The following is a 16471-nucleotide window of genomic DNA, read 5'->3' as shown; positions in this document are numbered from 1 at the left end:
ACAAAAGAGTAACTAAGCAGTAAACATGAAGACCAAGGATTCTTGCAGCAGATGGACTGACCTACTGAGAGAATTCCACGTGATTTTTTCACTTTTTTAAAACCTGCTGTGACGTGATTGCACTAACAGAAAACTGGAAAGCCAACATATGAGGGTTTTGAATGATGAAAAGAAAAGTTCTGTGGGGAAATAAATCGCAAGATACGAACTAATAAACAATAAAATAATATTTTAAAAAATAGAGAGAGAGATGGGTGTCTTTGTGGTTAAGACTCTATATAACAACAGAAGTGATTTTTACAACTATAGCCTGTGATTACAGGTTATTATCAGCAGGTAATGATAGGCTACCGTAACACTCAGAGTAGAGGGATTATTCGGTGATGTGAGTAACTAACAGCTCTTAAAAACTTCACGTCTTCTGTGGCTTGAAAAGGAAAGTATTTATGGGCAAAGCTTCCGACACCTGCAGACAACACAGGCGCTACTGGGCTCAGTAACGGGACTCTCAGTGTGTGTGTGTGTGTGTGTGTGTGTGTGTGTGTGTGTGTGTGTGTGTGTGCGGGGAGGAGGAGGAGCCCGGGCTGAGATAACAGGCTGCTGCCTCGGCTCTGTTATCTTCCGCTCCCCGCCGTCTGAGCTGCGGATCTCCTCCGGACCTTTACCAGGATTTATTCATTTCCCATTAAAACTTCACTAAACGCCGAAGCGCTCCTCCCATGGTGTCCCCGGGAGACTCTCCGACATTCACTCGACTTCACGGAAACTATCGGCGACCGTTTTGGGGGGTCTTGAAAAAATCATGGAAACGTGGTTTTTGAATCACGTCCTCGGTTTGTCTCTTCTGGTCCTTCATCTGGGTCTGCCGGGGCCCCTCCGGGCTGGGACCCCCAGTAACAACAGCACGAATACGGCAACTCCAGCACTGGATGACTCGGTGGCCACGGATGAAGTCAGAAGCATGGAAAACAGCGCAACTTCAAATTCATACTCCAGCGAGACTTTAACACCATCACAGAGAAACCTCCTGCTCAGGCACGCTGCAGAAACTCACGCTGCTACTGCTGGAAACTTCGGTAAGAGCTCCGAGTGTGAGGCCTGCAGTGGCAAGTGCTGCACAATGATTGAAAAGATCTCCTTTTCATTTCGGCCTGTTGAAGTGAGGTAACAAAAAAGGATCCATAAAAGTTCATTTGAGATCCTCCAACATTATTTTGTAAGTTAGTGGTCTTCTATTATTGACAAGTATGATTTTAAAAGAAAAATGTCTAAACACAAAGTTTCCATTTCGGTTATTTGTGACTGTGTTGTGTATTGTTTTATTTTTGAAAATGAAATAATAACACGTGCTTAGTTTCATCGTGCATGTGTGCCAGGTTTAGCCAGGTGTGCAGTATTCCAGAAATATGCCTCACTATAACTGTCCCAAAGCCTATTTTCTAATCCCATCCTGAAATGGCTCTTGTAGATGTGTTTATGACCATCAAAACTTTTACACACATGCAAGTTAGATGCTTTTCCCACTTTAAGAAATGGTATTTGGTAAATAGTAAATGGCCTGTATTTGTATAGCGCTTTACTTAGTCCCTATGGACCCCAAAGCACTTTACACTACATTCAGTCATCCACCCATTCAAACACACATTCACACACTTATATTTATATGTATTTTGTGAAATTGTGTTTAGAAAGGCTGCTAGAATTAATTTTCATAAGCTGCTTTGCCAACGGCAAACAGTATAGAGCTGAAGTAATGTATATCTATTGACTGGTATTATAACGGTTTAAAAAACAAAAACAATTTTACCACATTTACTTTAATTTCAAGTTCCCTGTTGTGTACAACCACTGGTTCAAAACCCAAAGATCTTGAGATTAGTGTTATCAGGAATGAGGCCCTAAAGCTAATAGTTTGGGGCTCATATTCAACTCCTGGAGCTCCTTCAGACCATTACACAAGTTCAAGTCTCACCACTGTAGGTAAACAGAGTATTTGCCATGAACTGTGACAGCTTTAAAAATTGACGAGGTTATCAGAACAGATGCATTCGCTCAATGCTTAGTAAACACTGGATAATCTACTGACGAGGTTATCACTCGTCACATCTTATCTGCATTCGAACTTGATGTAATACTACAGGTGCTGGCTTCCTGTTTAGCAGGAGGTGTTGAAAGCCGTAACATTTGTTCATCGGCTTATACCCACCTGGACCCGAGCATCCAGTGGTTAAACTGCTGTATGACACTCATTTATGCTGCAGTATTAAACAATCCTAAACATGCAGTTCGTCTGGACAGGAATGAGAGCATGAGAGCTGAAGCGTGCTACTTTTTGCTTGGGAGAGACGTTACTAATACAGAGGAACCTGCAGTTGAAGTATTTAGAGCATTTGGTGCAAGAGGAGGAGGGAATCCACATCCTAAGCACTCCATGACTACCTTCAGAAGTTTGGATGAAAGAACTAGAATTTGGGTCTGATTTCCTGTGCACAAAGCCAAACATCATCCATCGTACTATAAGAAGAAAAGCATGCCTCATAAAATTCCTGAATTATTGCCATACTGACTCAAAGCAATAAAAGATAGAGAAAGGACTTTAACTTCTGATATTTCTACTTTGCAGAGCCGATAATACTCTTATCCCTTAAATGAAGGGTTTAGGCATAACGCTGCTGTGCTGGAAGAACATTTCTTCTCTACCACAGCTGGTTTAAGCTACACTCCTGCCAGCGGGAAGAAGGAGGGTTTTGATGCTGGGGCATATGTGAAAATAATATTTAATATCACAGCCAGTATCACGCATAATAATGTACCATAAAACATCCAGTAATGGCTGGACCGATGACTACGTCATTTTATTTTGATAGTTTTGCCCTTAAACTTCAACAAACTTTCAACTTTACAACTACAAATGCAACTTTTGCTTAATTACTATATAAACTACTATATATAGTGTACAAAGTAAGAATCAGAAATTACACACTATGTAATAAACACTTAAAAGATTTGTCTCCATGGTAATAGGATACCTCAAATGTTGCACTATAGCGCACGTGCTTCTTTGAATTTAAGAGATATTTTTAATCATTATGTTGATAAAATTCTTGATTCTTAAAGTTGCACACACTTCCATTTTGCAGTATAAATAAAGTTCAGGATTTTCGTAGATGCTGCAAAGGAAAGATGAGGCTGAAATGATTCACTTTCCTCACTTAATGTTTATTCAATGACCCTAGCAAGATCATCTTGGCTGCCCTCTTTGGCCTGCATAATGAGTATAAGCCAGTCTATTCAAAGCACTACTGTGGTGTCATCTGAGGGTCTTTAATATGCAAAAGGAATTTCATTTGCTTGAATTAATATGCGAGCCATAGAGCTTCTGAAGTGGAACAGATGTTAAAAGACTGCAGTTACAACTGTGTTAACAGTTAAGAGATAGATAGTAGCTGAGGATCTGGGAGTGTCTGTCATTTGCTGCCAACACCACGTTCCTGTCTGAGTTTTGTTGCCCAGACGGTATCCAGAGAGAGAAAATGAAATAATAAGAGAGACACATGCAGAGGAAGTGAGAGGGAAAAATAGAGTCTGGTGGCCCAGTTCTCCCCTTAGACTCCCAGTGGACTGGCTGTTTAGCTGTTGAACCCTCCCTTTCATTGGTTCTGGATGTTGTCTGCTGGTGGCACTGACACTCATCTCAAGAGTGGTGTTGTTCCAGTCCAGGACAGCAGCCAGATAAGCTGTAAGACAGCACTGCACAAAGATAGGCAAAAAAAGACCTCTCTCACTCTTTATCTCTATCTGTCTCACATTGCTTAAGTACTTCTGATGCTTTAACTCTTCTATCCATCTTTGGGATTCAAGTTGAGCAACTCTAAGCTTTTCAGAATCAAAACATTCTCAAATGGGGGGAAAAAACCTACCTGCTCCCAAAATAGGCAATCCTTTGAGTGTATTTTCTGCAAGGGAAACAAAGGTTTAACCGCTGCCAAGCAGCAGGCAAAGTCAGTAACAAACATGGAAACCCAGTTCAGCCGTCATCTTATCAAGCAGTTGGTGCTAAAAATAATTTTAAGCCCCCGTGTGTTGGATGTGTAAATAGATAACTGAATGCTGAAATGTTTGACATGTGTTGAACATGAATTATTTACATGTGGCCAGAGGTGCTGGACAAGCTCAGATTATCTTGGATGTTTGGAAACTGTAACCTTGCGAGAATTATTCAAGCTGGAGACTTTGCTGGATGTCATCCCGCTTGCTCTCTGCTGTTGGTTCCTTTCTAGCTCTACTGTCAGCTGTAAAAAGGACATGCCTGGGGGGAAAAAAAGTGTTTAAAACAACAGTCACTACTTTAAAAGTCATTCTCTTCCCCTTTAGTGGTAGTGTTTTGGGAGTTTTTATGACTTAGCAGTTTTCACACAGACTAAAAAAGACTGAATATGAGCACACACCCAGATCCACTGTGACAGCTTTCTGCCAGTTCCTTGTGCTCGCTCAGCTTTAGGAAGGAAATGGCTGATTCCCAACAGAGACAGTCCCCACCATATTTAGGACTTCAAGCCATTGTTAGAGTAGACAAGTTGGCTGCCAGTTGTTCTCCACCCAAAAGCATTGCCCATGCTGCAAGTTAAATTCTGACAGCATTTTGTCTCTGACTATAGACTGTACAGGCGAGACGGGGATAACACCCTCTGGTGGAGGTAAAGTACAACATATAGGCGAGTACAGCAACACTCTTTTGAGTCTAGTGATGAAGGATGCTGGTATATATTTAAAAAAAGATTGCCTTTAAATTTTTAGGTGGCTGCAGCAGTGCAAAGCCAAATTTCATGAAGTTACCAGCTGTATATGGTAGAAAAGGAGAAAGCCAGTGCATATTCATTTCTCAAGAGTTGGCGTATGTGGCACAACAGACTTCATTTTGTCCAGTGACTACCAATAAATCACTACCAGATCATTTAAAACAGGGATGTCAAACTCATTTTACATGGTGGGCTGCATACAGCCCAGGAATTTCAATAGTTATTGGTGAAAAAATAACTTTTTGTAATTTTATTGTCCTAATTTTAACTCTAGTAATTAATTACTTTGTTGTTGGGATAGGTTTTTATCAGTAGGAAAAGCTGTAAAACTTGTACAAATACAGTCAAAAGTCCAAGGTTTATGCCAAATTGAAGTCATTCTGGCCCCCAGGCCTTATATTTAACACCCCTGATTTAACCTCCTAAGACCCGAACTCTTCCACGGCATGCATTTTTACTTTCTCTTTGATATTTGGGCATATTGGGACCTGATGAATGTAAAAACAAAGAATTACCAGATTTTTTTTTTTTTACCTGATTTTTGTTTCTAAGAAAAATGAGAGCCACATATGAGGATATTCGTTTAAAATTTCGATAGAACAGTTACAGTATAATGTCCTCGTAAGTGGATATCAGGCCCTTGTAGAGCAAAATTGAGTATTTTAGTCTAAATAACCCAAAATGTGATGTTCACATATGTGGACACCAGGTCCTAGGAAGTTAAAGTAACATTTTAACATGCCTTAACTGGACCTCCTTAATGATAGAAAATCTTTAAAAATGTTCATAACTGATTCAAAAGTGTATGATTTTATATTGGTGAATATTTACTAATGTGATCTTTTTCTCTATTCCTAGGCACAGACCAGACACAGTCCATTACAGAAACAAGCAGTGGGTCTATAGAGACTGCAAATCCACTGTCTACTGAGCCACTTACCTCCAACTTTGTAACTGCCACTGAGGCCAGCAGCAGCAGCAACAGCAGGGACTGGAAGGACAGCAGCAGCAGCAGCACCAGCAGCAGCACCAGCAGCAGCAGCAGCAACAGCAGGGACTGGAAGGACAGCAGCAGCAGCAGCAGCATCAGCAGCAGCAGCAGCAGCAACAGCAGGGACTGGAAGGACAGCAGCACCAGCAGCAGCACCAGCAGCAGCACCACCAGCAGCAGCAGCAGCAACAGCAGGGACTGGAAGGACAGCAGCAGCAGCAGCAGCAGGGACTGGAAGGACATGACTTACACAGACAAGACGCCAGGTATCTCTTATGTTGTGTCAGAGGAGGATAGGCCCCAGGTGTTTACAGAGGAGGGCCACCTACTCCAAGACAACCCAGACACTACTCTCCAAATGGGGGATGCCACAGCCTCCCACACAGACGTCCTCACCGACAGCACCTACACCACCACCAGCCGAGCTGGGGAGAGGACCTTGCTGTCTGTTACCTCCTCCTCCAGCAACACCACCTCATCTGCCTTTACAGAAGACTCCAACTCCCGTCAGCCTCCTTCCACTTGGGGTATTTCTCCTAAGTCGACAGAGACTGAGAACTACACCCACAGTGCCCCGTCCACAGGGATTACTGGAAGGGACGTGACCGACTCGTTCAAAGGAGTGTTTTCAGAAACTGGGAGCCCAGCAAGTTCCAGTGGAACCCAGAGTATTACTGGACATCCCAATGCCACCGAACAACAGCACACGTCGACATCAGAAGAGCCGTCTGACTCAACGTCATCTATCAGGGTGACAGAGCCCAGCACTGACCAATCTCAAATGTCATTTTCCTCTACGCCTCCTTTCACCTCACCTGCAGGAGGTCCCACCAATATTTCAGGAACAGAGCAAGGCTTGGGCTCTAGTTCTGGAGCGTCTACAGAGTTTTCAACTGGAGACCACAGTTCTAGCACTCAGAGTGGCACTGAGGGGCTTTCATCGCAGACCAGAGAGGGAAATGTCGACTTGGGTCTGACTGCAGTGCCCTCTACTGTCAGTAGTAGTACGTCTGAAACAAATCAGTCTCTGACAGATATGCCACCACTGGGTACTAACGTCTTCCTCACCACCTCACCTGCCACTGTTACAGAAAGGTATGCTAAAAAAAAGAATATTGATGAATATTAATAATAATTTGAAGTTTTTAAAGTCTGTACCTTTAAAGAAGGTAGAAGCAGAACTTGATTTCATTTGACTTGAGGTTTAATTTTTCTCTTCGTCAGATCGCAGATAACAGAAGAAAACCCTATCATATCAACCGCTTTCAGCACCACCACCAGCACCACAACCTCCACTGAGGCTATTACCACACCTCCTCTAGTTCCAACTTCATCCGCAAGGTTGACTAGCACCGTGACTAGCTCTCCTCTACAGTCCCCTACCAGTGCCACTGTCCTATACAGTTCGTCCTCCACGGTAGCCTCCACTCTGGCAGCGCAACCGACCCAACGTGCGCCACCCAGGCACACGGAGGGCCCCGTGACTGGGATGTCTGACCCCACTAATGTCACCACCCTGCAGATCGAAACAAGCACGGGAACTAGCAGAGTCACCACAGCTCACAGCAAGTCCATCACTACAACCTACACCCACAGTACCCCAACCAAGAGTACGGAAGCTCTGCACACCACTAGGAATCAGACAGACAGAGGTCCTACAGAGCTGGCGGTCACAACACCACCCCCTGATTTTCAGCACACCAGTCCACCACCACCACCTCCACCTCCAAGTGAGTTAGTCAGCTTCTTTCTCTTCAAATGACGGGACTTATTATTCAGTTTTCAGAGCAGAAATGTGTGTTTATCGTGTTCTTGTATGAGTTGCTCTTCATATTTGCATGTTTTCTTCTTACTATAACTAATAGAGGATTGTGCAATAACGATTCAGCGTATCACAGGTTCTAATATTCCCCAAACACTGTGCTTCCTGGTCATGAACGTGACTAATAATCTGAGTAGATGGCATTAGCTGATTTCTTGCATGTTGCAATAAAGCAAAAAAGAGTTCAACCTTAATTTATTGACAGATTAATTTACTGAAAAGCAGTCTTTACTTTTCTGTGGTGGCAGTTAGAGGATTGCAGCCGTCCTAAGCAATAAAATAAAAAGTACCACTGACATAACAATGATGAATACACATAACTTGGACTCTTCTTCACAATGAGATGCTGTTAAACGGATTTGTTCTCTCTTGTCTCAAGAATTTGCTGATGAATTTTCAAGTGATGCACTTGTGTGAAATGCTTTTAACGTGCCGCTCCCAGTGAATGGGTCTGGTATTCTGCACTGATCTTTCTTTCTGATTGGATGAATTCACTACTTGGAACAATGAATCTTTTACAGAAGCAGAAAAATATGGAAATTAGTTGTAGAAGTCTCAAAAAATCATCTATCAAATATAATAGACTTTGCATAACAGAGATAAAACTGCACATAGGAGGATGGATGACAGGTCAGAGTGAAACCGCATGCCCTAAAAGGTCAAACCGAAGCTTTTTTAAGGATGCTATTTTCCCTGATTAATGCTAACACACCCTCTATCTACTCGTAAATTTTAGGAAACCCCTGTGTGTCCAACCCTTGTAACAATGAAGGGATTTGTATGGGTGATGAACCGGATGCGTTCAGGTGTAGCTGTCAGCAAGGATGGACGGGACGGACCTGCAACAAGGGTGAGCTCTTCTGCTCTTCTACCCAACAGTTTAAAAACAATATTGGTACTATGTGTGTTTTTCCATGTTTTGTCTTTCAAAAAACAAAATGCATGAAATGTTGCATCAACCCCTTTTTAGAGAGTGTGATAAGGGTGTAAAAGTTTGGTGAAATCCTTCCCAAATATAATATTGTTACACCTGTGTGTTTAGATATTGATGAGTGTAAGCAAAAGCAAGAACCCTGCCCCAAAGGCTCCACGTGCGTTAACACGAATGGCTCATTCAGCTGTGAATGCCCGCTGGGCTTTGACCTTGAAGATGGACGCACATGCAGCCGAGGTAAAGAAAAAGGACATTAGAGTTTGTTTTTTTCTCCAGTCAAAGTTATTTTCTCAGAGGCCTTTTATGTTTTTTAATTCACACTGTTTTCCCCCCTTAATAGCTAAGACATTTCTCTGCACTATCAGTGCCAACGGATCACTACATAACTCTGATATCCAAAGACAGATCATCAAGCTGGTGAGAGGCAGTTCGCGTCACTGCATATTCTGTGCTTCACTAAGCTTACGTGCATTATATCTTTTACATGCTCCTGTTTTTGTCTTTCCTGCAGTTCAATGTTTCACTCTCTGACTACCCAGGTTACAGGCGCTCAACAGTGACCAAGCAGTACGTTTTTGCATTGAATTTCTGCACATTTTCTGTATTTTTTGATATATATTTAAAATATGCAATTAAAGAAAGTGGTTGTAATTATTGTTAGTAACCTCAGAAAAAACGAATCTTTCAATTACAATCCTATAAGGTAATGTTTCCAGTGCAAGTCTACTTGTTTCTCAGTTTTTCGTCATTCTACTTCAAAGATCTGCATTTTTGACATTTCTTCTTCTTCTTCTTTTGATGATGCTAAAACTTAGCTAGTTAAAAGGGATCTCTCTTATCTATTAGAACCTTGTTTTCTTGTTATTTACAACACCAACAAATTCTCCATATTGACCTCAGATCTCCTCCCCATAGAGAGAAGGATGGTGTTAGTGTCATGGTTGCTAACACGTTTTCCACCTCCGCTAATGTGACAACCACTGAGGTCAACAACAGAATCCAGATGTCTCTCAAAACCTGCAGCTCCGCATTAGCCCACTGCCAGGTGGTCCTGAAATACAAGCTCACTTACCACGGTGAGTGTGATAGCCAGAAATCTCAGTGGAAATCATTAACTGTGTTTGTTTTAATTAATTAAATCGTTTTTCCAACTGCTCTTCAAATCAAATCAAATCAAAATTTATTTATATAGCACATATTAAAAACAACAGTGTTGACCATAGTGCTTCACAGTCAATAAAAACATGAGACAGTTAAAACAAACAATAGAAGAGGACAACAAACAATAGGTAACAACGCAACAAGCTAAAACAGCCAACTAGACAGAATCAAAAGCCAAAGTAAAAAAACAAGTTTTAAGACGTAATTTAAAAGACTGGATAGACTCGGCAGTGCGAATATGAACGGGGAGGTTATTCCAGAGTCTGGGTGCCACGGATGCAAAGGCCCGGTCGCCTCTCGACTTCATTCGAGTCCTAGGTTGTGCTAGGAGCCTATGGTTGGATGATCTAAGTGCCCTGTCGTGTAAAACTTTGTTAACATCAAAGTAACTTTACAAAGTCTGCAACATCTGCAACTTCAGCTGCCTCAAAACGAAGTTCTATTGATGCAACAGAAACACAATAATGATGTTTACAATAAGACGTGTGAACACGTCTTATTGTAAACTTTATTTAGGGCAGTCTCATTTCAACCACCAGAGGGCAGAATTTAGCCATAAAAACATTTAATGAACTGTGGCGTGATATATATGTAAAAAGCTTTGCATGTGTATAAGCCAGAAACTTCAAAGCATCATATAACAGCTTCATTTCACAACATGACACTACCGGTAATTGTATAATCATGTCACAGGACACTGGTGCTGTGCCTCTAAATGCTAAAATATACTGTACAAGCTCTGCATGTCAAAATTATTCATTTTTCAATGAAACAAAGGGGAACTATTAACAAAAATTGTGTTTTATGATCAGATTTTTATAGCTGAGATTAATTCTGCCCGCACTGTGTTCCAGCGGAGAGTCTTTGTGCGGCTCAGAAAACCCAGTGTGATGAAGAGCGCTCCAGCTGCACGGACACCAGTGGTATCGCGTGCTGCCAGTGCCGTGAGGGATACTACAAACACAATCCTGACGATTTGTACTGCTTAGGTAAGCTCTTCTTTATTTACATGTTGCCACATGTGCATTTTTGTTTGAGTCACCAACCTGAGAGAAGTCAAATGAAAAAGTTAAATCAAGGAAATTAATGTCTCAAAATATCTCCAGTTTCCCCTAAAATTTGACTGCTACACGTTATATGAGAATTTGACTGAGGAAGCCAAAAATGAATAAAACAGCACTGGCCAGGCCTTTGAAACCTACTTACCAAACTGTGTTCTTTCAAGTCACTGAACAAAATGTCTTGTTTCAGAATGTGGAGATGGCTTAAAACTAGAAAATGGCACCTGTGTCCCGTAAGTTTGCTTCCTTTTGTTTCTTGTCAGTACTGTTTTCTGAAAATATTCAAGGCAACTGAAGGTTCCATTTCTTTATTTCAGATGCATGTTTGGTTTTGGAGGATTCAACTGTGGAAATTGTAAGTGAAGCCCACCGATCATATTCATCTTAAATAGAATTTCTTATATCTTTAAATGTGCTAAATTTCTTAAGTGTAATTTTGTGTTATTTTTTAACTGTAATAAGAATAATATTTACGGTGTTTCTATTTGCAATTGCAGTTTACAAGCTGATTGCAGTGGTAGTGTCACCTGCAGGGGGCGCCCTGCTCCTCATCCTTGTCATTGCTCTCATTGTCACTTGCTGCAAGTAAGTTTGCTTTATTGTTAATTCAAGAAAGTAAATGTAATGAATATTGCCCGATAATATTATTTTATATTATAAACCCAATCTGTATGTAAAAGATGGGCTTAATGTGGAAGTGCCATAAAATAACACTCTTTTAATGATTAATAGGAGGTGAGGCCTCCTATTGCAAAAAGTCTGTAGAAGTCAAAAGGTCTTTCTGCTCAATTTATAACCTCAGCAGGTATATTCTTGATGAATTTGTGGTGAAGACATCTAAATGGCCCCATTTAGAGTCAGAAAAGCACAAAATTCAGGGAATACTAGATCCTCATGACATCTGAGTTTAAAAAAAAAAAGGAAAAATACTCAAGTAGAGACTTCCATCATGGTGGCTACATCCATCTTTTATATACAGGCTATATTTATAAACAAAAACCCATCAAGTTTAAGTTTTTTCAATGTGGAATCTTTCAGGAAAGACAAAAATGACATCAATAAGATCATCTTTAAAAGTGGAGACTTGCAGATGTCCCCGTACGCAGACTTCCCTAAAAATAACCGGATATCCATGGAGTGGGGGAGAGAGACAATAGAGATGCAAGAGAACGGCAGCACAAAAAACCTGCTACAGATGACTGATATCTACTACTCTGTAAGGGAACATGTCATTTCTCGCTTCTCACATATCTCTGTCTCTTGTTTAAGTTAAGGCTTCGTTTCTCTGTGTGTGTGGTTGATGATAAAGTCCTTTTTTTGTTTCTTCTGTTATTTCCCTCAGCCTGCCTTGCGTAACTCAGACCTGGACAGAAATGGCCTGTACCCCTTCCCGGGTCTCCCAGGCTCTCGCCATTCATGCATCTACCCAGCCCAGTGGAACCCATCTTTCATCAGTGATGATTCAAGGAGAAGAGACTACTTCTGAGTGGGCCACTGTGAACACGCAAACTATTAGAAACGTACCATTTTTTTCATACTAACAGTTGGGATTTGTCAGGATGGGTTTTCTGTCGCTGTGTGCAAACCCTATTTGCACACTAAATACGTGTTTGTGTGTGTCAGCACATTATAAACGTACACATTTTCTCGAGTAAAATGTGTTTCAGTGTTTTTGCCCATTCACGTTAACACGTGCATTTTCCACCGTGCTGATGTTGTATTTAATGTGTTTTTCCTGCCTTACATACAACCACCAATACTAATTTGCTCCAGTGTGTAGGTCGGTGATCCATTACAGTTAGCATCGTGTCTGCCTCTCTTGCTGCCAGAGTTATGCTGTTGCTGGCTGGTAATGCATTGCAGCTTTGCTTGAACAAAATTGCTTAATGATAAATAAAAGCATTCACGATGTTTCCATTGTGCTCACCAGATATGGGGAAAAACGCAATAAAAAAAATAATGCAGCATCCTTTGGAGGGATAAACCACAAATAAAATGTAGCAAGCAGACATGCAAAAACACAGATAATGTCGTTTCTGTAAGTGAACGTTTAACATGTGTGTGCCAATGCTGTGATCTTCTTACGTAAAGTATTGATTCAACATGACAACAGCAAACCACTGAAGGGTGAACGAAGTTTAGCTTCATGCCAGTAGAAACTTAGGAATGACTTTGTAGTCTGTTGCCAACATTTATTTATTCCTTGTATGTCCAAATCAATGACATGTAGCATAACATCTCGTACATACACACTGACTTTAGAGGGATAAACCTGTGGCTTTAAATAAGTATGTGTGTGTGTGCCTGTGTGTGTGTGTATGCCTGTGTATGTTAAAGAATGAAAGTGTGTGAGGAATAATAATCTGTATCGTTACTGTTGTTAAATATTTGAATGTAAAGATGTATCATGATTAGCTATTTCTGTCGTGGATTATTATTTTTATTTGAATGTTTTCTAACTTGGTGTTGATTCTGGCGTTTTAGTCAGATGAGCTTATTTAAATAAAAATGTTACAAAGCATTTTCTCTGGGACTCCATTCTTTAAACCTTTAAATCCTATATGTTCGGGATAAATGGCACACTTTATATTACTCAACTGTAGGTTAATTTCTGTTTCTTATGCTGCCAAAAAGTAATGATCATTGCATCGTTTTAGTACAATATTGTGCCATGAACCAAGAAGAACAAATTAGCAATTTAAACTTGAAAGAAATGGGATGATTGGAAATTCAATACTAAAACAGTACATTTAACACTGGCTGATATTGTCATGCATACCTTCATTTTTACCTTCAAGTCACTGTCCTGTTATTTGCACTAAACTTTTTGGTGCTTAAACCTTTATCATGTAAAACTCAGAAGTTTACATACACTCATTATGGGCATAGATGTCATAATACCTTAAGGTGAAGATCTAACAAGCAGAATTGTAGATTTACACAAGTTGGGAAGGTGTCTTGGAGCCATTTCTAGTTCAAACAACTGCACATAAATACGAGTGTTTTGAATGTGTCTCCACTTTGCCAAGGTCTGGTAGACTGTCAGCCTCAAATGATTTTCAGGAACCACCAATGCTTAACCCTGCCACGAAATGCTGGAACACCAATGTCACTGTCCGCAGCAAGTGATTTTTCACCATGGACAAAAGGGTGGCGACCAAGAAAGTAACCCTTGCTCCAAAACTGACACTTTCAAATTTGACTGAAACTGCGTCTAAATTCAGATAAAAAGTGAGATTACTGTAATCAGCCCCAAAAACTGTGTCAAACCAGTTACCTTGGATGACACGACCTTGGCCCCCAGTAACAATGTGAGGAATCCTGGAGTTATTTTTGACCAGAATACAGTTCAATGTGCATATTAAACAAATATTAGGACTGCTTTCTTGCATTTGTGCAATATCTCCAAAATTAGAAACATCCTGAATCAGAGTGATGCTGAAAAATTGGTTCATGCATTTATTACTTCTAAGCTAGACTGCTATGGACCATTATTATCGGGCTGTTCTAAAAGCCTTCAGTTCATCCAAAATGTGTACAGAAAGGGTACTGGAAAGAGAACATATTTCTCCCAGTTTGGGTTCCAGAGACAAAAATTTGCTCTACTTTTAAGGTTAGGCTTAAGACTTTTCTTTTTGCTGAAGCATATAGTTACAGTTGGATCAGGTTACCCTGAATCCCCCTTTAGTTACGCTGCAGTAGGCCTAGACTGCTTGGGGGAGTGAGTGTTTCCTCTTAATTCACCTTTTTCTTTCACTATGTGTTTATAAACCACTCTGCATTTATTCATTAGTAATGAATTTATTAATTTGCATACGGTGCAATTTTACCAATACATCTGAATTTAACCTCAAAATCAAAATTTTAGCTATATGAGCATTTGAAAAACATGTAAATTCTGAGAATGTAATTTAGAACATCTTCTAAGAATGTATGAATCTGGTGCTTCTTATGAAGAAGGTCAAAAACAGAGACTGATCTGCTGCCTCCACTATGAATGTTTTCATTAAGATCATTTTTCTAATAATGATTAATGGACCTTTTTGCTGTTTTCAGCATTGCAAGAAATGTAACTGGTTTGTTTGCTTTGTATAGATCATAGAGAAAAGATCAAAAAGCTTCTCAGGCTTCAAGTAACAACTTGAGTTTCATAATAGCCTTGATTTTGGTGTTTGCTTGAAGATTTTCTGTTACGTTTGGCAGCATCAGTTACAACCTCACAATATGTCATGACATTTTTACCACCATCTCTGCGCAAGTTGCAAAGTACTATGTATACCATTGCAGTTTCCATAATTCAGTTGTTATTCCAGTGGTACTGCCATGCAAACACATAAGGAAAATAGCAGCAAATGGAAATTTCCCTCTCCTTTCAAAGGTCCAGCAGTTAGGTGAGAGTCACTGGCTTCGCTAAAGGAGTCCTTTATGTGTTCTGTGCTGTGTGGTCTGCACATGTTTTTCTTAGCACATACTCATTTCTGGATGTCGTTGACTTACATATAGCTGGGAGCACATTAAACTTAGTAGCTTGTCAGGCTTAAATTGTGAACTTTGTAAACAAACTGCTGTCAATCTTTACTATTTTATATATATATATATATATATATATATATATATATATATATATATATATATATATATATATATATATTATTGTTAAATTGTTGAATTTTCGAAATGTCTAAAAAAACTGTGTATGAGGGTGTAGTTTTTAATCTCACATGTTAACAGAACTGTGTTTTACAATGCTATGGTGAAATATTTGCTGAGAGGATATCTTTCCATATTTAAACTTACCTCTCTTTAGCATTTGTAAGCAGCAAACTAAATGCGTTTAACACTCTAGCAGGTACACAGGTATCTGGCATTTGTTGATGTATTTCTTTATGATAATTTTCTAGTGGGAACCTATAAAGTGAGGCTGGTTTATGAAATGAACAACAATATAATAAGACTTGCTGTTAATAATATATATTTGTAATAGAGAAGTTAGCTGTAAAACATCAAGTACAAAAATTGCCTTTGCTGTGATTGATTTTTGCCCTTTGATGCAAGCCGAGGTTAAATAATCTCAGAAGTCACCTTCAGGTCCTGTCGGAAATTTGGGAAAGGTATAATGGTAGGCATAATAATCATCAAATAATAACATTGATTAATAAATTATGACTACTACACCTATAACTAAATCACGTTCTAATCTTCGAATCATACAAATATATATGTATATAGACATGGTATGTACAGGAATGTTGCATCTTATAATGAGAAGGGAACTTGATTAGCCTACAATACATCAGGAATAATGGACGTTATAAAATGGAAATCCTTTATCTTATATTTAGAATATTATAAATAAGAGATGTTTTTACAGTAGTGTAAAGTCTGAAATAATATTCAACGCTACAATAAGTATTATAAGCAATACATGTTTTTTTTTCAATTGATGATCAAATGTAACTTTTCTTAAAGTGTTTGCCACATTTTTCTTAATACATTTGATCATCAATGAAAAACTGCATTTTGTATTTATTCAGGTTTTTATTGTCCAATATGAAAATTTGTTTGATGATCTGGAAGGAGGAAAACACTTTCTCATGGCACTGTATGTGCAAGTTTTCACTTTGAGTTGTGAGAGATCTGAGCTTCTTAGATGACCATGAAGGCATCAGGTCCAGCCCCTTCTCTCAGGATCGTTCAGATGTG

At 39.7% G+C, this 16471-nt stretch overlaps 1 protein-coding gene across 2 annotated transcripts; it reads left to right on the top strand.

Moving 5' to 3' along the window:
• The first annotated feature begins 632 nt into the window (after positions 1–632).
• On the top strand, positions 633–13289 carry heg1 (heart development protein with EGF-like domains 1). Of its 2 annotated transcripts, none has more exons than XM_086267147.1 (14): positions 633–1076; positions 5658–6885; positions 7015–7520; positions 8349–8462; positions 8655–8783; positions 8887–8963; positions 9058–9113; positions 9462–9622; positions 10562–10696; positions 10959–11001; positions 11086–11123; positions 11266–11353; positions 11807–11984; positions 12111–13289. In XM_086267147.1, exons 1-14 carry the CDS (start codon positions 803–805, stop codon positions 12252–12254), a joined length of 3171 nt encoding a protein of 1056 aa, XP_086123273.1. In that variant the 5' UTR covers positions 633–802; the 3' UTR covers positions 12255–13289. The 2 variants fall into 2 exon arrangements, with proteins under 2 accessions (XP_086123273.1, XP_086123272.1); XM_086267146.1 differs by having other exon boundaries at positions 9447–9622.
• Positions 13290–16471: the final 3182 nt, after the last annotated feature.

This window comes from Aulonocara sp. 'chitande type north' Nkhata Bay, linkage group LG16 (assembly GCF_057382095.1).
Source record: "Aulonocara sp. 'chitande type north' Nkhata Bay isolate Kocher_YH1m ecotype deep benthic linkage group LG16, A_spYH_male_GT1.1, whole genome shotgun sequence".
In the NCBI taxonomy this organism is placed as follows: domain Eukaryota; kingdom Metazoa; phylum Chordata; class Actinopteri; order Cichliformes; family Cichlidae; genus Aulonocara; species Aulonocara sp. 'chitande type north' Nkhata Bay.
Note: the sequence above shows the minus strand (reverse complement) of the source record. Positions and strands in the feature narration are given on the sequence as shown.

Excerpts from the sequence above, each read along its gene's own strand:
- heg1 (XM_086267146.1), top strand. The coding sequence starts at position 803 with ATGGAAACGTGGTTTTTGAATCACGTCCTCGGTTTGTCTCTTCTGGTC. Across the intron at positions 11,354-11,806 it reads CTCATTGTCACTTGCTGCAA|GAAAGACAAAAATGACATCA; the intron begins GTAAGTTTGCTT and ends GGAATCTTTCAG. Across the intron at positions 11,985-12,110 it reads TGACTGATATCTACTACTCT|CCTGCCTTGCGTAACTCAGA; the intron begins GTAAGGGAACAT and ends TATTTCCCTCAG.